The 27,775-nt window shown below is 39.6% G+C and overlaps 1 protein-coding gene across 2 annotated transcripts in view; it reads right to left on the bottom strand.

The window, feature by feature from the left end:
- Window positions 1-859: 859 nt before the first annotated feature.
- The window catches only part of gtpbp4 (GTP binding protein 4), a 35,258-nt gene continuing 8,342 nt past the window's right edge, over window positions 860-27,775 (bottom strand). For both annotated transcript variants that reach the window (XM_041183311.1, XM_041183312.1), the window contains exons 6-17: window positions 26,604-26,696; window positions 18,080-18,271; window positions 16,876-16,941; window positions 14,784-14,873; window positions 13,231-13,341; window positions 11,552-11,626; window positions 11,421-11,472; window positions 10,664-10,764; window positions 8,652-8,852; window positions 7,988-8,053; window positions 5,768-5,911; window positions 860-2,032 (exon numbers count right to left, since the gene is read on the bottom strand). In XM_041183311.1, the coding sequence (XP_041039245.1) occupies window positions 1,880-2,032; window positions 5,768-5,911; window positions 7,988-8,053; window positions 8,652-8,852; window positions 10,664-10,764; window positions 11,421-11,472; window positions 11,552-11,626; window positions 13,231-13,341; window positions 14,784-14,873; window positions 16,876-16,941; window positions 18,080-18,271; window positions 26,604-26,696 (1,344 nt within the window). In that variant the 3' untranslated portion in view covers window positions 860-1,879. The remainder of the gene's footprint in view (window positions 2,033-5,767; window positions 5,912-7,987; window positions 8,054-8,651; window positions 8,853-10,663; window positions 10,765-11,420; window positions 11,473-11,551; window positions 11,627-13,230; window positions 13,342-14,783; window positions 14,874-16,875; window positions 16,942-18,079; window positions 18,272-26,603; window positions 26,697-27,775) is intronic.

Raw genomic sequence — 27,775 nt, 5'->3', positions numbered from 1 at the left:
TTGACAATGGTTTCAACTTTTGAATCCAGATTTTTATTGAATTCAAATTCCATCAGCTGCCGTGGCAGGATTCAAACCCTGGTCCCCAGAGTATAGTCCAGTGACAATACCACTACGCTGTCACCTCTCTCTGTCAGCATTGATTTTGTGCTTCTGCTGTGGGACACGAAAACACAACCTTCCAACTCAGGTGAGAGTCTCAGAATTTTAACAGCACAGAAGGAAGCCATTCGGCCCAACATGTCTGCACTAGCTCTCCAAATGAGGATTATGACCTAACTTCACTGCCCTGCTTTTTTCACGTACCCATGCACATTGTTTCTATTCAAATAATCATTTAATGTCCTCATGGCTAATATATAATGCTGTGGGCATTAAGACTTCTGTTGCAGATGTGAAACCAATTAAGCATTAAAACAGCCTCTATTTTCTGTTCCATTCGTCAGTTACACCGGTCAGTTTTTCTATAGGGTGAAGTATCAAGATATTATACAAAGGTCATTACATCTCACAGCAGAAATTCAAAATATATTTTAAGCATTAAAATGTGGGAGAAAAACTCAATATAACAGCAAATTTGAAACTTGAGCAATACTTCTTTTTGAGCATGACAGAATGGTGCATGAAAGATTGAAAAAGGGGAAGGGAAAGAAAAACCCACTATGGCCACACAATACCCAAACCATCATCTTCAGTTACAAGAGACGGAATGACTGCACTTGTTGAATATCACTACCAGAGTCAAAAGTGAGTTGGAAAGGTCAACTCAGTCAGAGCAATAATATTCTGGTTTCTTGTAACACTGCTGAAAGAATACATAAATGCAAGCTCTGAATGAATAACAGCAATACCATTCATGAGCATTTACAGGATTTAATAGTGTTCCTTCTGAAACAATACCTGAAATGTATTTTAAGGATTAAAACATCTTAATATATATTGGATGTATACTTATTACCCAGTTCGACCTTTGAAAATGCACCAAGTAAAAATCAAGTAATTTATTTTTCATCTCCTTTAAAAAGGAAAGGCTTCAGCAGCTTGGTGCAATCTCATTTCATCTTGCAGAGGTCACAAAAGGAAAAATACTTGAGGGAACAATCACTTAATGACACAATTACCAAAGAAAACAGTTTTCTTAAAATGTGGGAAAATCATCCTCCACCAAAATGTATAAGGCTAGATGTGCTTACAATTTAAAAAAAACTCAAAATACTGTACTGTGGAAGACAAAGATCTCTAAAAAAAATCCAAACAATACAAAAACTGACCTGAAATAAACAGGGCAGCAAAGTAAAGACATTTTAAACCGACGAACGCCCAAGAATACCTGGTCTTTCTGGACTCTTATATACTGATGGCAGTCTGGACTATGGTATCGTGCAATTATAAACCAAATAATAAACCCAAGTCAAGTCCATTCAATGAACACAAAAAGAAATCTTATAGTTACCAATGCAAGGACTGATGATTCTGTTTACAACTCATGTTGCTAGAATTCGATTCAGAATATCAAACTGCCATCAAATGAGAACACTTGATAGTATTTGAGACTTTTTAAAATAGTATTCTATTATACCTTCCTAAATTACATTGTAATTTTGCTTTGAAACACGTTTCTTATACATATTTTTTCACTGGAGGTCACAAAATACATGTTCATTAATAAGCAATCAAACTCTTGAATTTAACAACTGAATTCATTTTCTTTTCAAATCACAAAAGCCACAATTACATTCTTGACAAGCATCTTGTATGTTCAAGATCTCGTCTCAATGAGATACTATTCTGTCCTTTTATCACAGATTACTCAAGATGCATCAGCTCCTTTCTGATGGTTTACAATTGAACACAACAGTCCTGCAGCCTAAAGTCTAGTTTATCTACGGTCCGTTCTACCCATTTTTCGCTTGCCAGCAAAAAGATGCTTTGGTTTAAGGTCAAATACATGTCGATCAGCTTCTCCTTTCTTGCCCATGCGATTCATGTCCTGCTGGGAGTTTTTCATCATCTTCTTAACCTTCTTCAGCATCTAAGCAGAACAAAAATATTTAAGTCAAAAAAATACAAAAAAAAAGGAAGACACTGTTAGCAACTTATGTTTCTTTAGCATTTTCAACATAATAAAATATCCCAAGGCATTTCACAAGGAGAGTAAAGCAAAATTAAGACACGGAGCCAGAGAAATTAAGGCAAATGTCCAACAGCTTGGTCAAAGAGATTTTCAGAAGTGTCTCAAAGCAGGAAAGAGAGGATGAGAGTCAGAAATTTAGGGAGGAAATTCCAGAGCTGAGGGGCTAGGCTAAGGAGCTAAAGGCACAGCCATCAATGGTGGAGCAATTAAAATCAGTGAAGCTCAAAAGACCGAAATTGGATGATCACATATCTCGGTGGGTAGTGGGTCTGGTGGAGATTATAAAGAAAGGGAGGGGTGAGGCCATGGAGGAACTTGAAAACAAGAATGAATATTTTAAAATCAAGGTGTTGATTGATTGGGAGCCAATGTTGGTTAGCAAGCACAGGGGAAATGGATGAATAAGACTTGGTGCCAGTAAAGACAAAGACAGCAGAGTTTTAGATGACTTTAAATGTAGCGAAGGTAAAACATAGGGGCTAGCCAGGAGTGTGTTGGAATAGTCAAAAGTTCCTGGCACTAGTCATATAAATGGCCAAGTAATAGAGGTATAAGATATCAGGCTATAGTAAAAAATGACCAGGATTTTAATTCCTATAAGCATCTGTTACCTAGAATAATCAAATCTAAAGCCCCCAAAATCTCAGAATCATCTATATAGGTAATGTCGGCAGAGATAAGGGTAAGGGGAGATAGGCTCTTCACACTGAAGATGGGAACTCTATGGACTGGATTGGAGAGAGCTGGCTCAGGCAGTCAGTGCCATTTCTAGTGCACTATGAATGGCAATGCCAAAATTAGTCAATTACCTTTGTGAGTGTGGCCAAAATAAAGATGGCGTAATGCTGGAAGCATGACTCAACTCCACGTCCACTTATAAATGAAGTGATGCACAACACAAAGTAACATAGGAAAAGGAGTAGACTATTTGGCCATTCAAGCCTGCTTCACCATTTAATAAGATCATGACTGATTTGGTTGTGGTCTCAGCTCCATTTTCCTGTCTGTCCCCCATAACCCTCAACTCCCTTGCCTACCAAAAACGTGTCTAACTGAGCATCGAATAAATTTAAGACCCAGCCTCTACCACTTTCTGGAGAAGAAGATTCCACACACCAAAGACCCTTTGGGAGAAAAAGATTCTCATCTGTCTTAAAAGGGGGACCTTTTATTTTAAACTATGTCCCCTAGTTTTAGCCTCCCCCACAAGACGTGGGAGCAGAAACAGGCCATTTGGCCCTTTAAGTCTGCTCCACTGTTCAATGAGATCATGGCTGATCTGGTAATCCTCAACTCCACTTTACTGCTTTTTCCCCAGAATCCTTGGTTCCCTTACTGATTAACAATTTGTCTATCTCAGCCTTGAACATACTTAAAGACCCAGTCTCTGCGGTAAAGAATTCACAGATTCACTACTCTCAGAGAAAAATTTCCTCCTTATGTCTGTCTTAAACAGGCAACCCCTTACTCAGTTTATGCCCTCTGGTCCTAGACTCACCCATAAAGGGAACCAACCTCTCAGCATCTACCCTGTCAGGCCCCCTAGGACTCTTATATGTTTCAATAAAGTCGCCTCTCATTCTTCTAAACTCCAATGAGTACAGGCCCAACCTACTCAACCTCTCCTCTTAGTAAAATTCCTCCATACCCGGGATCAATCTGATGAACCTTCTCTGGACTGCCTCCAATGCCAGTGTATCTTTCCTTGGGTCAGGGGTCCAAAACTGTTCACAGTATTCTAGGTGTGGTCTAACTAGTGGCTTGTATAGTTTTAGCAAGACTTCCCTATTTTTATATTCCATTCCCTTTGAAATAAACATTCCATTTGCCTTCCCTACTACCTGCTGAACTTGTATGTTAGCTTTTTGGGATTCATACACGAGGACTCCCAAATCCCTCTGTGCTGCAGCTTTCTCCATTTAAATAATATTCAGCTCCTCTATTCTTCCTGCTAAAGAGCATAACCTCACATTTTCCCTCATTATATTCCATCTGCCAAGTTTTTGCCCACTCACTTAACCTGTACATATCCCTCTGCAGACTGTCAACCTCACCACGTGTCTTCCCATCTATTTTTGTGTCGCCCGCAAACTTGGCGATACTACATTCACTTCCCTCACCTAAGTCATTAATATATATTGTAAATAATTGTGGCCCCAGCACTGATTCCTGTGGCACTCCACTAATTACAGGTTGCCATCCTGAAAATGCTCCCCTTATCCCAACTTGCTGTCTTCTATTAGTTAGCCAATCCTCTACCCATGCTAATATACTACCCCCAACACCATGGGCTCTTATCTTATTAAGTAGCCTTATGTGCAGTAATTTATCAAACGCCTTTTGGAAATCCAAATATATTACATATACTGGCTCCCCTTTATTTATCCTGTTTGTTATACCTCCTCAAAGAATTCTCATAAGTTTGTCGGGCATGATTTCCCCTTCATGAAGCCATGCTGACTCTGCTTGATTATATTATGCATTTTTAAATGCTCTGCTATTACATAAGGCTAATGGAATGCCATCCTTTATTATGAGAGGGATTGAACATAAAAGTAAGGATGTTATGCTTCAGTTATACAGGGCATTGGTGAGACCACACCTCAAATACTGTGTGCACTTTTGGTCTCCTTATTTAAGGAAGGATGTAAATACATTGCAGGTGATTCAAAGGAGGTTTACTAGACTGATATCCGGAATGAGTGGGTTGTCTTATGAGGAAAGGTTAGAAAGGTTGGTTTATCGACTTCCTTGAATTCTTCTTCCTCACTGGGATATATTTTTGTTTTGAGTCTTGAACTATTTCCTTAAAAGTCTGCCATTGTTCATCAACTATCTTTTCTGCTAAACTCCTTTCCCAGTCCGCTCTAGCCAACTCTACCTTCATTCCTTTGTAATTACCCTTATTTAAGTTTAGTACAGTTATTTCTATCTGAAGTTTCTCACTCTCAAAATGAATGCTAAATTCAATCATGTTATGGTCACTGTTTCCTAGTGGATCTTTTGTTGGTAATAATGTGGACCATAGCTGCTGGCTGTTCACCCTCCCTTGGGGTGCTCTGCAGCCATTCAGTGACATCATTTACCCTGGCACCAGGGGTGCAACGCACCATCCTGGAATCACGTCTGCGGCCACAGAAACACCTGTCTGTTCCCCTATCGAATTCCCGTCACTATTGCTCTTCCAGTCTTCTATGTGCCCCCTTGTACAGCTGAGCCAACTGTACAACTGTGCCATGGACTTGACTCTGGCCAATAGAGATAGCTTTTTAAACCTTCCTTTTCCTTGCAAAGAAAATACAAGACATAAAAGTGCCAGTCTTCTGCAAACAATTAAATCACCTCAAGTTCTGTTAAGGAATATTAAAGAGACGAAGTCCCAATTCCAAAATGATCAAATTCCATCCAAGAAACTAATCACCAATGGCTCACAGTCTTCCAGTGCTTTGTAAGTATGATCAGTTTTCAGCAAACTTTTCTTGCAGAAACGTATACAAAATTACTGGTGACTGTCTCAAAGTGACTCAATGCTATTGTTCCTGCGGAATTGAGATGAACCATAGCATTTTGATTCTTTACAATTTATTAATTTATTACTCAAGACAGCAATTTAGTTGCAAATTGGAAACAAACCTTTTCATCACGTACACCAGAAAGATCACGCGGAGTGCGTGAAGTGCTGCGGCTGCGGACTTGAGATGTTGGTGGTTGAGATTCTTCACGTTTACGTTTTCTAATGACACTTCTAGATCGTCGAGCTTGCTGTGCATAGTGTGTCTAAACAGTGTGGGAGAAGAGTACAATTCACACTTAAGCAGCTTTTGAGCACCTAAACAGCCTATAAAATATTATAATTGAATGTATTTAAAAAACTAAAGTTACCACGTTCATTATATTTGCGATACCTAATTTAAATATGTAACTTTAAAGGACTTTCTACAGTGTTACCAGATCCAGCTTACCTTCTTGTTGAGTGAGGGTCGGGGTGTGGGGAGGGGGAGAGGGGGGTGGGGAGTGGTGCCTGGAACTATGAGTCCCGACAGGTCCCAAGGTTTCCCACGCATGTGCAGGACAAGAGCAGGCTGCACAGTAGTTCTTAGGGTTGAGGGTGGGCCCAGTGCGTCTGCATAAAAACAAAATGGTTCAAAGACCCCGATCATGTGACCCAGGAGCTGGGCACCACATCGGAGAAGAGTCCCAGATGGGTCAACGAGAAGTCCCAAAGGGAGTCCCAGACAGGAGACAGGGAATGGGGCCAGGAAGAGGTCCCAGAAAGAAAGAGAGGAGCAAAGAAAAAGGCTTCCAGTAGTAAAAGGGCTGCAGTTGGCAGAATCTAAGGGTTCAGCAGAAGCCGTGAAAATCAAAGGAGGCAGCAGAAGGTTGGTGATTCCATGCTGTGGGTCACTGGGGCAAAAGTACCCCTTTGGAGAAGTTGCTCAGCTCGGCCAAAGGGCTGAAGTTGTGCTTGTGAGTTAGTGTTGGAGCGCAAACTCTAGGGGAACGGGTTCTTGGGAGGTGAGACTGAAACCCTGTGGTGTGTGTATTCACTGAAGCAGTCCAAGTCAGATTGACTTTTGCAAAGAATTCCATGGTTAGATCTTCGAAGGTGAAGAATGGAATCCCTCACGAGAGAGACAAGAGGTTCAACAAGATTGGCTAACCCACAGAGCTTACTGATGTCTGGGTGGGTTGCTGAGAAATCCATGGAATCTGTCTTGGTTGCATTTGTGATTTAATGTGTAGCGTGGGTGTTAGACCACAGTTGTCTGTTAATTCACAATTACCTCAAATTAATCTTGAATGTTAGAGTATAAGACAGGTATTATAGATTGTTTTATCTCGGACCTTGTACAGTAAAGTTTATTTTGTTTGTTCAAAAACAGTGGCTTGTGGCTTTATTCTTTAAGCAAGTGTCTAGGACCTCAAACTTTATCTACTTTAAACAAAAAGTTATTAGTCCCTAACCGGATCGTATCAAGAACTTGGGGGTCTGGCCTAGGATCATAACGACATGGCACATTATTGTAATACAATCAAAGGAATCTCACGTTAAGACAACATCCAAACTGCCACTACTTTCAACAAAGGGCACAGTCTGTGACCGTCAAACTTCACTATTGCACTTCAAAATGGAATAAAAATGCCTCATCTTGACAATTTTCTTTCAATGCTTACAGTATATTTATCAATAAGTCCTGAGGCAAATTCTATTGTTCAGGGGATAATCTTTAGAATGACAGCCAAAATCACAAAATCTGCAATTCCTGCTGCCCCACACATAATTGCCAGTCATTATCAGATCTGCATTATTAATTACTCTGACACTATCTGCATCAAAATATCCCTGCTCCACTAGTAATGAGATAATGCAATTAGAAACTAATATGCCTATGAACAAGACATTAGTATACAGAACCATATTAACTATGTTTTGTCAATTTAAAGCAAACTGTCATATTGCACTGCTTTTCATATTTATGACATAATTTAGGTAAGTTTTAGTTGCAACTTTCAGACAAGTGCCACAAGCTATTCTCCAACCAAAAGTGATGCCTCCTTCATATCTGGGAGGAAGCAACTATGTGAATCATCAATCATTTGCCCAGCTGCTCAGAAGTCTTTGGAGATTAAGCTGGAGTGGGGAAGGAGGGGAAAGAAAAGGATCCTTCATATTTCTCCTGCCTTCTTGGAAGGAAGCACCACATTTGCCATAGGGCATCTCTACAAGAACCATAACACAATGAAAACACAGATATACACTGGTCTTGGTCTTCACTGTAGCGGTCATAGCTTTTCTCTTTTTGAAATGAACTATTCAATTATAAATAATATTTATTAAAAAAATAAGTTTACTTCATCTTTGTTGTCCATATCTAAACCAAGTGATCCCATCTCCTTTTCCAAAGTTTTTCGTTCAATCTGTAAAAATAGAAAAAGTTAGAGATTTGTTTTCAACTTTACATAAGGAAGCTCTTTCTTGTCACCCAACTTGTCCATCAGCATTTTCCTTCGTTTTAGAAAGTTAATGTTACAATGGTCAAAGAGCCATGTAGTGCAGCAGACCATGACACTGACCTTTGCAAACTAATTCATTACTCAATAACCATCCATAATAAAATAATTGGGCTGTCTTCTCTCTAACACATTTAAAGGCCATTCATTATATTGGTTATCTCAATTTGCTATCAAGAGGTATAAATTTACCTCAAAATCATGTAGAATTTATTACATATAGGCAAGTTGACTCAGAAAGACTGCAAATACAATAGTAGAGGTAAAACTCTTGGTCACATTTGGACATGGTACTGGATCCAAATCCAAGCTAGAAATTTGAAATGACAATTCCATTTGTCTTGTAAACTCAGATGATCACAGGAATTATTTCATGGTGGGGAAACTGAAAGTGATCACTGATATTCTGGCATACACAGGAACTTGAACAATTCAATTTAAGACGCATGTTATGCAAGAACTCATACTTAAAAAACAAGACACACACACACACACAATTACTTACCTTTTTAGCAGTTCTTGGCATTTTGGGACCTTTTTTGGTTTGTTTCTCTCTGGACATCAAGATTCGCATCTTTTTCTTCTCTCTTATCTGAACAGCCAATTGTCTGATGTCCCTCATTTCTTCATCCTCGCTCTCAGAGTCTGAATCGTATTCACCTGCTATTTGTTTTAGTTCTTCTTCTTTTTCCAGCTGTTTGAGTTTCTGAAAAGGGATATTTACATTTTAAAAAAGTTGGACACCCAAATCCTAAATAGATTAACACCGATAACCAACGTGCACTAAAAAATTACACCATAATGCACTTTTGATAATAAAGGTATAGCATTACAAATCACTAGGCAATTGTAACCCTGTGTATTTTGCTCCACAAAGATCTTAGGTTAATTTAACCAGCAATATAAGGACAATTCAATAAACAGTGACAGTCGGTTTGTTTCACCAGGCTTTTACGCACAAAGAGCCCTCTGCAGCATGAAGGTGCAACGAATGAAAATCAAGGCTTTTTTTTTTAAACACAGTAAGATATGATGATCTGAATTGCTCTACTTCTACAAATGGTAGACGTAAATTCAATAGATACTTTCAAAACAAAATTAGATGCTTTAGAGGGGAGACATTTGCAGGGCCACAGGGAAAGAGTAAAAAATAGGGCTGATTATAAAGCTCCTCCTGGCACCTCCTGAGCCAAATGACCTCCTTTTACATTGTAAGATCCTATAATAATATGTTTTTTTCCTATTCTGAGTGAGATGCCATAGGAGAGTTGAAAATTTGAAATGTATTGTCTATTTCCACAATCTTAATGCTGCGGAAACAAGTGTCAAGGTTGAGAACTAAATTGATTTTTAAGAAGTGTTTAAACTGCTCAAAATGCATGAGCTCATTTTACTTTTAACTGGCAAAAGATCACTAATGGTATCATTAGTAGTTACACATTCTCCTTTCATCATGCGGCAAAGCCCAGTTCTAGTTGTAACTACATTGCTGTAAAACATAAATATTGAGCTATGAACTTAATTCTTCTTCCGCAATCAGATGCTCAGGATATTCACCTAAAGGGGATCAATGCAACTGTGATTGAATCCCATTAATTAAAATTCAGAGTAATCCAAATTAAACACTGTGAATGTATTCAGAGTGTAAAATACAAACAAAATTTAAAGCATGTGCAGATCACTGGAGAAAGCTCTAACAAGCTACGATATATAGCAAAATAATACACTAAGACCTGACTTGAAAGTTGTCGATTGTTCCTGAAAATTGCAACTTTAAGTGAAACCTAGCTTCCCATAGGAATCAATGTTAAATCCAGAGCTAGGTTCCTTTGGACATTTCTTGCCCAGAAAAATGATGTATAAGTTGAAATACTGTACCATTAATGTGCAGCACTGTGCATTCCTAGCTGAACAAATTTGCAAAATAAAATACATTAAACATAAAAGAAACACAGTAAAAGATCCAAAAAAATACACATACCATACAGCTACCTGTGCAGTAATTTTAGATTGACCAGGCTCTGACTGATGGCAGAAGCTGGCTGGTGCAGTTATCATCTGAAGTCCCAGAACTATTTGCACTAACCAACTTCTGCCAGAGGTGAAGCCAGGAGTGGAGGCAGCAACAGAATGAGCAACCATGAGTGGAAGAACAGATTCGAGGACCGGGAGCAGGGGCAGGAGGCGAGGCCCAGGAGCAGGGGCTGGGGGTGGGAAAGGGGCACATGGAAGCACTGGGCGAAAGGTTTTGTGAGCAGGCAGGCCACAGAAGAGGAAGTCTGTGGCAAACGACGGTTAAGTAAAACTTGCAATGTTAAACAGATATGCTGACAGTGCTTTATTCACAATGTTAAAGTGAAACAATATTAAATGAGGCAATGATAAGCGAGGACTTACAGGACTGCAGTGTTGATGTTTTCAAATGGTCCATGAAATTACTCACTCAATAAAGTTCTAATTACTTGTCAAAACACCAAACCAATTAAAATAAAAATGTAGAACTCAATTCTAACTCACCTTCATAATTTCAGGATCAATGTAATCAGCTATGTTATGACCTTGCCATATTTCAGGGATCAGATCTTGCTTCTCAGATTTATTCATCAAATCCCAGTATTCTAAAGAGTGAACAGATATTATTTACTGAATGTAAAGATTTGATAACTCAGTAGCAATATGACCACAGCAGTACTATCAGCAAGGAGACAGGTCAGAATTCAAACTCCAGTCACCTGGGTACTCTAGTGTTCAGCTGCGAAGTAGTTTTACCAATAGATTGGAGTACAAACTCACTGGAACCCCATATTCTGAACTCCGGCTGCTGACTGGAAAGGCATCAGGAAGAAATGCAGTGTGCCAGTGGCCACAGCGTGGACCGAGTGCATATGCGCAGCTCTTCCTGATACCTTTCTGGTCAGCAGCAGGAGTTACAGTCTTCTTGTACTTGCAAGTCATAAGTGATTAATTATAGACCTGCATAGAACATACAAAAGTTGCCTTTCTCTATACTCTTCTTCGTGATTCCCCTATTTATAAATTACCATACACGTCTTCCTAAAATCAACATTGAAAGTTATCGTTTGCATATGCCCCTCATTAAAGCTTTGGTCACCTTATTTCCACCTATTGGAGGCCATCCTTTAATAGAGCACAATGCATAAATTTTAATGAGAATAAAGTTGCTTAAAGGCGCAAAACATCAATTTTAACAGCTGTTATCTTGTTTGTTGGAACATGCCAGTTAGGTAACAGAATATTTCAGAAAATTACTTACTCTGGAGGTCCAGGACATAATCATCACCCATCTCCAATTCCAAGTCCCGTTCCTGTCAAAGATAGGATCTTAGGTAACAAAGCAATGACAGAAATTTGGATCAATTGCTTATAGCCTAAATCTTCACTAACCGATTTACGTTTTGGCACATCAACCTCCATTTTTCTGCGTTTGGTAGCTCCTTCAGGTATCCAGGGCGGTCTCTCCTAAAAAAAAATGGACAAGACAAAACAGAACATAATATTCTTTGACACAGGTTTAACCAGAGATGTCTGAAAACACAAAGTTATGCACTATAATCTGGGAAAGTGTCACTGTGCATTAAAAAAGAATCAGGAACAATAATTTCAGTGCATCATTGTACTCAATTGTACAGTACAAGCCACCTAGCCCAAGATGGCTCCTGGGTCAATCCTCATTTGCAGCACTTCAGCCGGGGGAAACGATGGCACGGTGGTATTGTCCCCTCCCAAGGGGAGGCAATGGTGTGGAGTTATTGTTGCTAGACTAATAATCCAGAGACCTAGGGGACCCAGTTTCAAGCAAGAAAAAAAGAAAAATAATGAAAAAATAAGAAAAAGACAGATATCACCTACAGTTTGCTCTGCGGTGATCTCGCTTGGAAATACTTAAGTGTGAACACCAAATGGAGACAAAATAATGACTTTGTCACGAGGACAGCCCATTAAATATCTAGGCCCAGACAGGAAGATACACCATTTGGATGAATTACCTGAGAATCCTATGGTAAAACCATTCTCGAACATGTACATAGTGTCAAAAATCTCTCTCTCTCCAGGTACTATGCCCTAAGAGGGCATTGGCATCCATGGACTTCCATGTTAATCTTACTCTAGAGGCGTGGATCATCTTCATTAAGATCATGAGGCTCTTTAAAAAGGCTGTCCTTTGTCTACCCAATCTCTTTTACCATCAATCTTTCCCATCAGTACCATACTTTCTAAATCCTAAGTTCTTATTACGTGCTCAATAAATTCCAATTGTCTCTTCCATGTCTTGGATAGCAGAGTACTTTGGGTCTCAGATTTTACTAGCACCTCTTTATTGGCAGTGTGACTCATCCAAGATATCTTCATTATTCACTTCAAAAATCAAAACTCTGCAACCTCAATTCTTTCCTGCATTGCTTCGCTGATCCTCCAACACTTGCTTTCATGTGTCAAAATTGGTGTGATATAGCACTCCAGGATCCTCAGTTTTGTTTTCATGGCTAACTTTGTGTTGATCATAATCTTTATCATTTATTGAAAGTGCATTTTTAGCCATTCTAATCCTTCATCTTATTTCTTGCTTGCTCTGTCTGATATTAACATATTTCCTGGGTAACAAAATTTGTCTACCTGTTTGATCTTTTCGTTCTCCACTGTGATCTTGCATTCTCGTAAGGTTTTCTTTTTGACACAACTAGACATTTTCTTTCCTTACAAGTTATGCTCAACCCTTTCTTCCCACTTTCACTCACTACTCTATCCAAAACCTTTTGCAGTTTCTCCTCAGAGTCGGCAATAAGAACGGCATCATCAGCGTATCTTATATTATGAAAATCAGAAATCATATTTTTGGAAACTAAATGGAAAAGCTACGTTATCCAAAAGTAAAACATATCCACCTCAAATGCTGGTGGTGGGAAGAAAACAGGGGCAGTAATCATGACTGCAATTGCAGTTCACTTCTCCATAAAATTAAGCCACCCATTTAAAAATTGATATTGCCAGGCTGTTGCACAACTCATGATTAAGAAATCTTTACTGCATGTGATATAACAGAAAAGAGCAATACTTTAACTCACCTTCTGATCTCTCTTTGATGGAACAGCTAGATGGAGTCTGTTCAGTAAATCATTCACCTTCTTGCCTTTCATTTTGCTATCAACGCGATGAGTAAGTAGCCGATCACATGCCTAATAACATTACGTAAATTGTGGATCAGTTTTAACGAATTGAAGATTGCATTTCCTTAAACAACAAATCCTTGAACAATAAAAACAACTCCATCCTGCAGGGTGCAAGACTTTAGACTACTAATTTCAATTAACCTGGTAGATCAGATAGTTGGACACAGCTTACTCCAATTTTTCAGAAGTCAACTGGAAATAACAACAGCAACTCTTGAATTGCTCCTACAATTCTACCTGGAATCCTGCTGCCACTCAGTTTACAAGTTTAACAGCTCTATCTCCCTTCCCCTCTCAGGTCAGGTCGCTTCACCCTCCTCACAGCAAAGCTAGTGAGGTAGCAAGTCTCCAGCTCAAGCAATTTCTTTGGATTGTAATACCCATTATTAGGGGGAAATTAAAAATGCTAAAAGAAAATACAGTAAGAATTTACTGAAAAACCCTTAAAATCTCCAGGCAGACATGCCTGCTAAACATATTAAGAGTTGAAGATTACCAGATGAACATTGCACAGCCTTGAGAGTCAGGCCAGAGACACAAGCGGGACATAAATCAGATTAAATGCACTCCCCTCTCACATAGGGAAGGGGCAGATGGTTTTAGCTTAGTTATGGGAAGACATACAATAGACAAAGAGGGGGTTTTGATGAAACACAAACAGTCTTGAGCTGTGAGAACCAAGGTCTTTGCTTATGTATTTTAATTTTGATTGGATAATTATGTATAACTCCTTTAGAATAATTGGTTAGCAAAATCACATGTTTACGTACTCAATAGGATAGAGTTAACATGAGACCAGTGTGTTGATTACCGATTGGATGTATTCAAATATACTCAAATGTATTATGATAAGAAAAAGTACAAAAGTAATGAAATATAATCAATCTGGGAGCTGGGTCTTCATTCTTAGGAATGATTGTGGCTCCCTTGCATATGCTTGAATAAAACCGGTTAAAGGAAGCCTGAGTCTCTGTGGTCGCCGTGTGATCGGGGATTATAACTTCTCCTCTTCAACTGGCCTATGCAGTAGTTGCTGGATTGGAGGGGGTGCCTTTTTCACCATGGATAAGGCCAACCAGAACAAGTTACCTAAGAGTACTCAGTTAAAATTGAGTTGAAACATCCTCTGAGCTTCAATAAGCACATCAACATCACAGTACAGTTAAAAAGTTATAAAACAAAAAATGCTGGAAAAACTCAGGTCTGGCAGCATTTGAGGAGAGAGAAACAGAGTTAATGTTTTGAGTCCGCATGACTCTTCTTCAGAGCATTCTGCTTTCAATAAAAAGTTAGCTCTCCAAATAATACTATACCCAACTTTGTTATTGTATCATTCTTGTAGCAAAAAGAACCTCAACAATAAAGCTATTCTTTCTGCTATTGGGACCTTGCTAGTTACTGTGTAAATGTTATAACCCAAAATGAGAAATTCAGAGGGAAAAACATACCTCAGTTTTAACTTTAATGATCCCCTCTTCTGTCAAAGTACTTGTTTCTGTTACAGTGATTCCTTCCGCCATAAAATCTGCAAAGATTTTCTGCAAGAACAGAAAAAGCAAAATTGTAATTAAATAGCCATGGTAGTTCAATGAGATCATACACCGTGACTCATCAATATAGAGCCTTCAAGAGATGGTTAACTTTAAGCAGCATTTGATTAAAGATGAAATTGGATAGAAATGTGGATGGCAGCTTCATAAATGCAGAGATATCGTCTCAAAGACCACTACAAAAAAAGTCAGACAAGTAAAGCTCCCCAGACATTTTCAAGGGCTTTTTAGAAACTGTCTCAGAGGAGAAACTGGTTGCGGTCTGACATCACATACAGGCCAGATAGGGTAAGGATAAGTTTTCTTCCCTAAATAACATTAATGAACTAGTTTGTTTCTTATGACAATTCATTGTCAGTTATACTGATACTAGTTACTTATTTCCAACTTTAAAAAAACTGAATTTAAATTTTCAAACTGCTATGGTGTGACTTGAACTCATATTCCAGAGATTATGAACCCAGCACTTTGGATTACTAGCCCTATAACATAACCACTACACGACCATACCCAGACATGCAAGAATGCACAGAACACTACAATTATGAGGAACATATTTTCAATCAAGATGCCAAATAAAAAGTTTGTATGCTTTTGTTTTTAAATTAGACGGTGAAATAATACAAAAGCTCTTTTGTCCACTGTTCAAACATGGACGAAAGAGCTGAACTCCTGACATGAGGTAAGAGTGACTGCCCTTGACATCAAGGCCACATTTGACAGAGTGTAGCATCAAGGAGCCTTAGCAAAATTGGCGTCAATGGGAATCAGGGGGAAAACTCTCCGCTGGTTGGAGTCATACCTAGCACAAGGGTTGTGGTTGTTGGAGATCAGTCATCTCAGCACCAGGACATCACTGCAGGAGTTCCTCAGGGTAGTGTCCTCGGCCAAACCATCTTCAGCTGCTTCATTAATGACCTTCATTCCATCATGAGGTCAGAAGTGGGGATGTTCGCTGATGATTGCACAATGTTCAGCACTATTTGCAACTGAAACAGTCCATGTCCAAATGCAGCAGGACCTGGACATTTTCCAGGCTTGGGCTGACAAGTGGCAAGTGACATTTGTGCTACACAAGTGTCAGGCAATGACCATCTCCAACTAGAGAGAATCCAACCATCACCCCTTGATGTTCAATAGCATTACCATCATTGAATCTCTCACTATCAACATCCTGGGGATTACCATTGACCAGAAACTGAACTGGACTTGCCATATAAATACTGTGGCTACAAGAGCAGGTCAGAGGCTAGGAATCCTGCAACAAGTAACTCACCTCCTGACTCCCCAAAACCTGTCAACCATCTACAAGGCACAAGTCAGGAGTGTGATGGAATGCTCCCCACTTGCCTGATGAGTGCAGCTCCCACAACACTCAAGAAGCTTGACACCGTCCAGGACAAAGCAGCTCACTTGATTGGCACCACATCCACACACACCACCACCAACCCTTGGTAGCAGCAGTGTGTACCATCTATAAGATGCACAGCAGGAATTCAACAAGGCTCCTTCGATAGCAACTTCCAAACCCATGACCATTCTCATCTAGAAGGACAAGGGCAGCAGATAGATGGGAACACCACCATCTAGACGTCCCCTCCAAGTCAGACTCCAGCCTGACTTGGAAATATATCGCCATTCCTTCACTATTGCTGGGTCAAAATCCTGGAACTCCCCCCCTAACAGCATTGTGGGTGTACCTACACCACATGGACTGCAGCAATTCAAGAAGCCACCACCTTCTCAAGGGCAACTAGGGATGGGCAATAAATGCAGGCCCAGCCAGCAAAGCCCATATCCCATTAATTAATTCAAAAAGAATATGGGCCTACAGTAATATGCTAAGGATAGGATAAGGCCATTACCCTACAGGTATGCTTCATTAAAATGAACTTAGCTTAGGTGTATAAAAGTTACTATCCAGAGGGGGTGCAAATATGTAGTAAATGTTGGTTTTAACACCGCACCATCACCCAAAAACAGTACTGACCTTCTGTTCTTCAGTAAGTTCATCTATCTTCTTCACATCAGATTTATTTGCAACAATAATAAGGGGCTGAAACAATAAAGCAAATCAGTGAAATGAAGCAAGCCAACTTTCTTCCAAACAGATACATCGATTGAAAGGTCATATATAGAATTATTACAACCCAGAATGAGTTTTTTGTACTTTTTTTAATTCATCCACAGGATCTGGATGTCCCTGGCATTTATCACCCCTCCATAACGGCCCTTCAGCAGCTGGTGGTAAGCCACCTTCTTGAACCACTACAGGCGGTGTGGTACTTAGCATTCTTTGTCACAATGGCTTGGTAGAACTGAGGGGCTCACTAGGGCACTTCAAAGAGCAGTTAAGAGTCAACCATATTGCTGATGCTTGGGAGTCACACATAGCCCAGGCTGGGTAAGGACGGCAGGCTTCCTTCCTCTTAAAAGATATTAGTGAATTAGGTGGGTTTTTATGACAGTCCAGTATTTTCACAATCATCATTACTGTTATTACCTTTCTAAATCCAGATTTAAAATATTAACTGAATTTAAGTTACCCAGCTCCTTGGTGGAATTTGATCTTCTGGCTCTAGATCACTAATTCAGTAACATAATCGCTATGCAACTGCACCCCTAAAGCGATATAAGTGGTGAGGACCATAGTTATCCTTCTCAAGAGTGGTAGTCTTAACCCCACTTTCCTGCAAATATCTTTATTCCCTTTCCTTCAACCACTAAAGAATCAATTCTGAAGTTACACAATCACTAATTATGGTACTGCATTCCACAACCTCAACTCCACAGGGTAATTGTCCTAAATCCTTTTCATTTAATCATAATTACATGCCTTCAACCACTGAACTGTTTACCAGCAAAATTTTAAACTCTACCAAAGCATTTCTGCGCTAACAAAAATTGACCCAAATGTATCTGCATCACAGGTAATGAGATGAAGTGAAAAGTCAAATGAGAGCAACCTGATTAGTAAAAAAGGCAGGCTTGTATTATATAGCGCCTTCACCACTTCATGATGTCTTGATCACTTTACAGCCAATGAATGACTTTGTAAGTGTGGTCATTGTTGTAATGTATAGAAACATGGCAACCAATTTGCATACAGCAAACTCCCCCAAACAGCAATGAAATGCTCAATGAAATAATTTAAAGTTTAAACTAAGTATTAAATGTTCAAACAAGGACTTTACCTTATTGGCAAAAAGAGGCCGAATATTTTTGAAGAGCTCCAGCTGCGCCTCCACAGTGTGACCACACTGTTCTGACACGTCCATCACATATAGAACAGCAGCACGGAGGTGAGCCAGTGCAGTGATCGCCTGCATCTCAATGGTATTCCGCTCCTCCAATGGATGATCCAAAACACCAGGTGTATCAACTACCTAATCCAGGAGAATTATCATTTTTAGTACAAGCCTTTCCTCAGTGTTTTATTTTTCATTTGAAAATTGACTATAGCATTGAACATGTCAACACATTACCACTAAACAGCAATCATATCAGACACTAAATAAAAGCACATTGACAGTACTCTAGTTATAACCATTTCAATAAACACATATAAAAATTGTGCTTAGTAGAAAATGAGATTCTGGGATTTTATTAAAAAAAAAGGACACCATGAAAAATTCTCAACTTCACACCGATTTATACAGAGCACTCTGATTAATACAGAGCACTAATATGTCTCATTGTGAACCAGCACAAGCAGAATTTCTTAGAGCAACCAAACACAGGAAAAAATCCTGAGGGGAAAACAGATTGTCGCTAAGTAACTGCTATGTTAAAAATATTAATCAATTTGTAACATGGTCTCTGAAAGCAGAAATTATTTCCAGTTATGCAGAACAGTTCCCCAGTAACAACCCCTCATTACCGCATCAAAATCTCACTCCAAGCAAATGCAATAGGCGTCTAATCCCCACTGGATTGAACATTTTGATTAAAGAAAAGACAGTTTTAGAACGATTGCAAATACAAAATTAGGAATAGGAGTAGGCCATTCAGCTTACATGATTTTGAGAGGCCTGCATTGTCCTAATGAGCTCACTGCCATTTTGCCCGCCATGCAAGCTCTGACACCCCAATTCTCTGTTTCTTATTGCTCTTGCTTTCAATCTCCTTTTGAAAGCCTGATTTATTCGGCCTCTGCAATTTCTCAGCAGTACATTTCACTTTCTCACCATCCTCCATGTGAGACAAATGCATTTTCCTGCTCAGGATGAATGGGCTGTTCCACAGTTAATCAATCAATTCCTTTCATTATTTTAAATACTTCAATTTCCTTAGCTCCAAGTCTTATAATCTGTTTACTCAGTCTCTCAACATAGTTAAATCCTTTCATAGTATCACTCTTCATGAGGTGAACTGCCCAGAACTGAACATAATATCCGCAAGATCCCAGCAGACGAGGCAGGATATGCTGCCCATCTTAATTCATGCATTGAAAAGAACCCGACATTTCCCCACCTCGTCCCCAATGCTGCATATAATTATTGCTTAACTGATTCCAAACCTTTTTCTTCCACCATTCTGCCCAGGAACCTATTCCAAATGTTGCTCACTCTCTGAATATAAGACCCAAAGTTATCTTTTGCTATTCAAACCTGTGTCCCTTTAATCTAACAAAATCAGTTGATCAGTTGCATCACTTCTGCATCAATTCCACAGGGATCTGTTAACTTAGCACAAGCCGTGAACCATGTTGGGGTCTTCCTGGTTTGTATGGCTGAGAGGTAGATTTCACTACTAAGTCATTAGGGCAGCTTGGCATAAATAATGTTTAACACATACAGTCCTGCTGAAACTACAAGTAATTTTAAAACATACCTGCAATAGCTATCATTAGAATCTTTCAGCACAGAAATTTGGCCCACCATGCCCGAGAATAGGCTAGAAAATCAGTCCCACTCCCTTGCATTTTACTGACAGCCTTCAAAATTCCACCCCCCCACCAAGTCTTTATCCAACTCCCTTTTGAAAGTTATATTGAATCTGCTTCCAGCACTCTTTCAGATGTCTACTTCAGATCATAATTGCAATTTCAAATTTAAATTTAATCTGTAAATTGCGTACATTGTGAAAATGTTCTTACCTCGCATCTGGTTATTTTGCTCATTACCTTAAATCTGCATCCTATGGTTACGAATCCTTCTGCACTGGAAACAGTTTCCCCTTACTTAATATATCAAAGCCCTTCATGATTTTGAGCACCACTATTAAATCTTCCCTTAATATTTGCTGCTTTAAGGATGAGAATTCCACCTTCTATTGGTTTGCCATGTAATTGAAGTCCCTTGCTCCTGGTACTAATCTAGTAAATCTCCCCTGCACTCTTAGGCCATGACATCCATCCTAACATGTGGTGCCCAGAATTAGTCACAACACTCCAGCTGAGGCCTAATCAGTGTCATTTAAAGGTTAGTACAACTTTTTGCTTTTGTATTCTATCTAGATATAAAACCAAGGAACCTGTATGCTTTTTTTAATAGCCACCTCAATTTGTCCTGTCACCTTCAAACACTTGTGTACATACACCCATAGGCCTTCCTGTTCTTGCACCCTCTTTAAAATTGCACCATTTAGTTTACATTGCCCCCTCTCATTTTCCTACCAAAATCATAGAATCTTAGAAATAATTGGCACAAGAGGCCATTTGTCCATTATAGGCACACAGCCAAAAAGAGAGCTATCTAGCCTAATGCCACTTTCCTGCTCTTGGTCCACAGCCTTGTGGGTCACAGCACTATTTAAAGTGCATATCCAAGTATTTTTAAAATGCAATAAAGGCTTCTGTCTGGACCTTTCTTTCATGCAATGAGTTCCAGACCTCATCACACATTTCTCAACACCCCTCCAATTCTTTTACTAGTTGCTTTAAATCTATGTCCCTTGGTTATTGACTTCTTTGTTGAGGGAAATAAGTCCTTCTTATCCATTCTATATAGACTCAATTAAATCCCCCTGATCCCAAATCATCCCTACTCCATGGAACAAAACCCCAGCCTATTCAATCTTTCCTCATAGCTAAATTTCACCATCCCTACAGTAGTGAACAGAACTGTACACAGTGCTCTAGCTGTCACCTATTGTTTTATACAGTTCCTGCCCTCAGTCTATACCTCAGCCCATAAAGGAAAGCATCCCATTTGTCATATCTACCTGTCTTGTTACCTTACAGGATCTGTGGACATGCACTTCAAGGTCCCTCCACTGGCTTGTTTGCCCTCCCCAAATGCATTACTCACACTTCTCCAGACTGAAATCCATTGACCATTCTTCTGTCCACCTGACCAGACCTTGATAACTTTCTGCAGTCTCCAGTTTTTTTTCTGCAGCTTGCAGTTTTCTTCTTCAGTATCAGCCACATAGTGAATTTTTGTACTGTCTGCAAACATCTGAACTTTGCCCCTTACACTTTAGTCTAAATCATTGATATACAGAACGAAAAGCATGGCAATAACAACTAGAACTGAGCCTTGCGGAAATCCACTGGAGACAGCCTTCCAATCACAAAAATGCCATTGACCTTTACCCCTTGTTTCCTGCCACTGAGCCAATTTTGGAACCAACTTGCCACTTGTCTTTGGGCCTGATTGGCTTTTACTTTACTGACCGGTCTGTCAAAAGCTTTGCTAAAATTCTAGTAAACTACATCAAACATGCAATCATCAGCAACTCTGTTTATTATCTCCTCAAAAAATTCAAAAGTCAGACACAACCTTCCCTTACAATTGTGTTGACCGTCCTTAATTAATCTGTACCTTTCCAAATGTCAATTAACATTGTCCCTCCACATTTTTTCCAATAATTTGCCCACCAGAGGTTAGATTGACCAGCCTGTAATTACTTAAGTCTACCCCTTTCTCCCTTCATTAACAACAGTAAAAAGTTAGCAGTTCTCCAGTGCCACATCTGTAGCCAGAAGATTGGTAAATGATGGTCAGAGCCTCCAGTTATTTCCACTTGCTTTTCTTAACAGAATACTTCACCGTTGCCTGACAAATTACCTACTTTCAAAAATCCATTCCCCTGAATATTTCTTTTGCAACTATGTTTATCCCATCCCATATTTCACACACCTCCTCAACTACAATGTGTGCTTTGTCCCCCTCTTTTGTGAAGACAGATGCAAAGTATTCATAAGTTTTCCACCTCCACTCACAGGTTACTCTTTTGGCCTATAATCAGCCCTATTCTTTCCTTTGCTACCCTTTTGCTCCTCATAGACGTTTAAAACATCTTGGGGGTTTCCTGGATTTTACTTGCCATTATTTTTTCATGCCCTCTCTTGGCTTTCCTAAGTTCTTTTTGATTTCACCCCTATACTTTCTATATTCCTCTAAGCTTACGGTAGCGTTCAGCTCTCAGTATCTCACATGAACTTCCCTTTTTTGTTTTATCTTACCTTATATGTTCCTGGACATCCAGAGGGCTCATGGAATGCACCACTTCATATTTCTCTACATTTAATTTTATCTGCAATGTGTCTGCTTCATTCACTAGTCTATGTCCTCCTGAAGTCTATTACTATCCTCCTCAATGTCCAAGTTTTGTGACATCAGGAAACAGTGACATTATGCTATGTTTACCCAAATCCAGGATATTAATATATACCAAAAAAGCAGTGATCCCAATATCGATTCTGTATACAAGATCACAAGAATTAGGAAGAGGTGGCCACTTGGCCCCTCGAACCTGCTTTGTCATGATTGTGGGCTGAACTCCACTCCTCCTGTCTATCCCCCATAACTCTCAACTCCCCTGATCAAAAATCTATCCAACTCACCCTTAATATATTCAATGACCCACAGCTCTCTATGGAAGAGAATTCCACAGATTAACAACCCTCAGAAAAAATTTCTTCACTGTCTTAAGTAGGAGAACCCTTACGATTAAACTGTCCCCCCAAGTTCCGGACTGCCCAAAAAAGGGGAAACAACCTTTCAGCATCCACCCTGTCAAATCCCCTCAGGATCTTCTGTTTCAATAAGATCACCTCTCATTCTCCTAAATTCCAATGGGTACAGCCCCAACCTGCTGATCCTTTCCCTATAAGATAACCTCCTTCATCCAAGGAATCAGTCAACCTTCTCTGAACTGCCTCTAATGCAATTATATACTTTCTTAAATAAGGAGACCAAAATTGTACACGGTACTCTAGATGCCATCTCACTAAAGGCCCTGTACAGCTGTAGCAACACTTCTCTGCTTTTATATGCGACTCCCATTGCAATAATCATTTGCCTTCCTATTCACTCGCTATACCTGCATACTAACATGTTGCGATTCATGTACCAGAATACCCAGTTCACTCTATACTGCAATCTCTCTCCATTTAAGTAATAAACGGTTTTCCATTCTTCCTGCCAAAGTGGACAAGTTCACACTTTCCCAAATATACTCCACCTGCCAAGTTTTTCCCTACTTAGTTAACCTATCGATATTCATTTGTAAACTGTTTATGCCCTCTTGACAACTTACTTTCCTACCTATCTTTGTGTCATCAGCAAATTTAGCTACCATACATTTGATAGTTTCCCTGTCCCTTCCTGCCACTCTGGTTATCATTACCTCTATCACTATCCTGCTCTATTATCTTGTCTTTTCTCTTTAATTTATCACATCTCTGCTCACGTGATCTCTACCCGCTTCCTGTCAGCCTGGAAAACAACCTTTCTCCACGATTCTCTGCTTCTACACTACTTTCTGCTTAGTCGATTTCACACAATCTTATGATCATATCCACTGTCTTTTAACCATCCCATGGTCTTCAATTTTGCTAATAAATCTATTGTTCATTCTCCATGGCACCACCTCTACCACAGTCCACATGCTAACCAATCTAGCACTCTCTTCTCATAAGGTCATAAGACATAAGAGAAGTAGGCCAAGGCCAAGCCCTCCAAGAATCTTATATGTTTCAATAAGATTGCCCCCCATTCTTCTAAACTCTAATGAGTATAGGCCCAACCTGTCCTCATAAGAATATCCTCCCATACCTGAGATCAACCTAGTGAATCTTCTCTAGAATGCCTCCAATACTAGTATATCTTTCCTTAGATAAAGGGACCAAAACTGTTCACAGTATTCTAGGTGTGGTCTTGTATAGTTTTAGCAAGACTTCCCTATTTTTATACTCCATTCCCTTTGAAATAAAGGCCAACATTCTATTTGCCATCCCTATTATCTGCTGAACTTGTATGTTAGCTTTTTGGGATTCATGCACAAGGACTCCCAAACCCCTCTGTGCTGTAGCTTTCTGCAGTCTTTCTCCATGTAATATTCAGCTCCTCTATTCTCTGACAAAATGCATAACCTCACATTTTTCCAATGATATTTCACCTGTCAAATTTTTGCCCATTCACTTAACCTGTCTATATTACTCTGTAGATGCTCCGTGTCATCTTCACCACTTGCCTTCCCACCTATTTTTTGTGTCATGCGCAAACTTGGCGACAGTACAGTTACTTCCCTCATCTAAGTCATTAATATGTATTGTAAATAACTGCGGCCCCAGCACTGATCCCTGTGGCACGCCACTAGTTACAGGATGCCATCCTGAAAATGCCTCCATTATCCCAACTCTCTGTCTTCTATTAGTTAGCCAATCCTCTATCCATGCTAATTTACTACCCCCAAATCCATGGGCTCTTAACTTAAGTAGCTTTGTGTGGTGCCTTATCAAACACCCTTCGGAAATCCAAATACAACACATCTGCTGGTTCCCCTTTATCTATCCTGCTTGTTAGCTCCTCAAAGAATTCTAATAAATTTGAAGTATAAGTTCTTGTTCCCTTTACATTTGATATTCTTGCGAATGTGCAAGATGAAAAGCTTCAATAACATGTCTTCTTTCAGCAATATTCAAGTTCTGTACACCAAATGACAATAAGTCTATGAAGTAGCACTTTATCGAGTGCCTTTTGAAAGCCCACACAATCAACTGCACAAATCGATTCTCTCCGCTACTTCAAAAGAATTCAAGTTAAATAAATGTGATTTACCTTTAGCAAATCTGTGCTGGCTGTCACTTTTAACACATTTTTCCAAGTGATAATTAATCTTTGTGTCAGATTTTGTCCCTAATTTCCTCACCACCAACATTAGACTGACTGTCCTGTAGCTGCCCTCATGTCCATCTCCCCCCTTTTCTGAACAGGGATATGACATTTACAATCTTCTAGTCCTCTGGCACTGCTCCCATATTGAAGAGTATTGGAACATTATGGCTGAGCATTTGCCTACTTCACCCTTACTTCCCTCAGCAATCAAGGATGTGTTCCATACTGTATCCAGGTGACCTTTCTACTGAATGCGCTCTCAACCTTTAAAGTACCTCAACTATATCCAATTTTAGCCTGTTGAATTTCTCTTCCACCTCCACCTATATAGTGAGATTGGGGAGATAGTGGCAATGTCATTGGGCTAGTAATCCAGAGGCCCAGGTTAATGTTCTGGGGACAAGGGTTTATTTTCCACCACTGTAGCTGGTGGAATTTAAATTCAATTAATTAATTTAACAAAAATCTGTAATTGAGAGCTAGTCTCAGTAATGATGACCATGGAACTATTATCACAAAAGCCCATCCGTTCAGGGCCTTGGCTGTCCTTACCTAGTCTAGCCTATATGTGACTACAGACCCACAGCAATGTGGCTGACTCTTAACTACACTCATGGGCAATTAGGGATGCACAACAAATGTTGGCCTTACCAGCAACAGCCACATCCCATGAAAGATTTTTTTTAAAAAGCAGCATCCTCTTCATTAGCACTCAGCCATGCCTCCTGTCCCCACAAGATGATCTCTTTAGTCCCTAATCAGCCCATCTTCCCTTGGCTACATTTTTACTATTTATATATTTATTAAAAAAATATTTTTGGGTTTCCTTTTATGTTATCCAGTAATCTAGTCTCATACACACTCGGTCCCCCACTTATTTCCTTTTCCAATTCTCTTCTGTATTTTATGTATTTAGCATTGGCTCCCTACTGTATTGTGTTTCGCTTCTCATAAGCCTCCTATTTCTTTAGTGCTTTAGTGATCCGGAGAGTTGTAGTTTTGGATGTCAATCCTTTCCTCCTTTTGGGAATTTGTCTATACCTGAGATATCTCCCCCTTGCAGTCCCCACCATCGCATATTAACTGTTTTACCTGCCATTCTTTGATTCCAAACCACCTGGGCCACATACCCTTTCAATTCATGAAATTAGACCTCCTCCAGTTGAATATATTCAGATTTGATTGTTCTCCGTCCTTTGATGCAACTGTTCCAATACATTTATGAACCTGGGAAATGTTACAACCTTAAAATATTTATGGTGTTAGTAATTTTCTTGTATTATTGTGATGTTATTTTCCAAGTTTGGACCACTAACTTATGCTGAAATTAAAACAGAGGTCTGTCCCTTTAAGGTCCCTCTATTTGCTGTAAAGAGCGACAGCCTAAAGTCAATTAGAGGATCATTGTTTCTCTATAGATTGGCAGCTTTCTACATCCCTGACTCCTTCTTGAGGTCAGAAAAACAGCAAGAAACTGGTAACCTTAATGCTTTACATTTATAGGAAAAGTTAACAAATTCAACCACACATTTATGTATGAACTTTCACAGTACACTTTTAAAGTATAATATACATATTAGGATTTTATGCTAGATGTAATTGTTTATAGCGTAAAATATTTTACGTATTTTATAAGTTCACAAACACTAACCTGCCAGCGCAGATACTTGTAATCCATATGTCCCACAAACAATGACTTTGTGGTAAAAGCATAGGGTTGTACTTCAACATCTGCCCGCGTAATCTGTAAGCAAACATCAAATTAGTTAATATATCCATCATTTTAAATACAAGATTTTAATGCAAGAATCTGAAATATCAAAATGAAGGTGTAGGGTAATAAAAAAACTCATATTTGGCTTAGTGCCTTAGAGGCATCCTGAGATCTTGATAAGGATTAAATACTTTTGAAGTGCAATTAGTTTTTAGTTAGACAGCTATTGTCCCACAAACAGCAAATGAGGTGAATTTCCTGTTAGATTGTTTTTCTGGTGGTTTGTTCACTGGAGCAACTTGGTAGAACTCCCTGCTCTTCATCATGGGACCTTTTAAGTCCACGTAAAGAGGCGGTGGAAGTTTGGTTTAACAACCCATTCATAAAACAACACCCTTCATGATTTCATACTCCCTCAATGCTGCACTAAAAACTTGTCAACCTAAATTAATCTGCTCAAGTCCAGGAGTATGAACATGCAACCTTTTGACTTGGATTGAAATGCCACTAACTGAACCAAACTTATGACTGACAGACCAAAATTGGAAAAGCTTGCATGCTGGGTCATAGGCCTGGAGAGGAATGCAGAAGTAGGGCTGAATGAGACCAATGGGATTCAATAATAACACAGGAACAAGAAAGCTCCCACTCAATGATACTTAACATGTGGATGAGTTGCTTGGCACTCCATCCACAAACATTCACTCCCTCCACAATCGATGCACCTTGGCAGCAACCATCTACAAAATGCGCTGCAGGAGCTCACCAGCATCTTCCAAACCCACAACCACTACCATCTAGAAGGACAAGGGCAGCAGACAGGTGGGAACACCACCACCAGGAAGTTCCCCTCCAAGCCACTCATCATCCTGACTTGGAAATATATCGCTGTCCCTTCACGGTCACTGGGTCAAAATGTTGGAACTCCCTCCCGAGCAGCACTGCAGGTATACCTACACCACATGGACTGCAGCAGTTCAAGGGGGCAGCTCACCACCACCTTCTCCAGGGCAATTAGGGATGGCAACAAATAACAAATGCTGGCCTAGCCAGCGATGTCCACATCCCATAAATGAATTTAAAAAAAGCTTAAAGTAAATCTGCCTGGC

Source organism: Carcharodon carcharias, chromosome 3 (assembly GCF_017639515.1).
Source record: "Carcharodon carcharias isolate sCarCar2 chromosome 3, sCarCar2.pri, whole genome shotgun sequence".
Classification (NCBI taxonomy): Eukaryota; Metazoa; Chordata; class Chondrichthyes; order Lamniformes; family Lamnidae; genus Carcharodon; species Carcharodon carcharias.
Note: the sequence above shows the minus strand (reverse complement) of the source record. Positions and strands in the feature narration are given on the sequence as shown.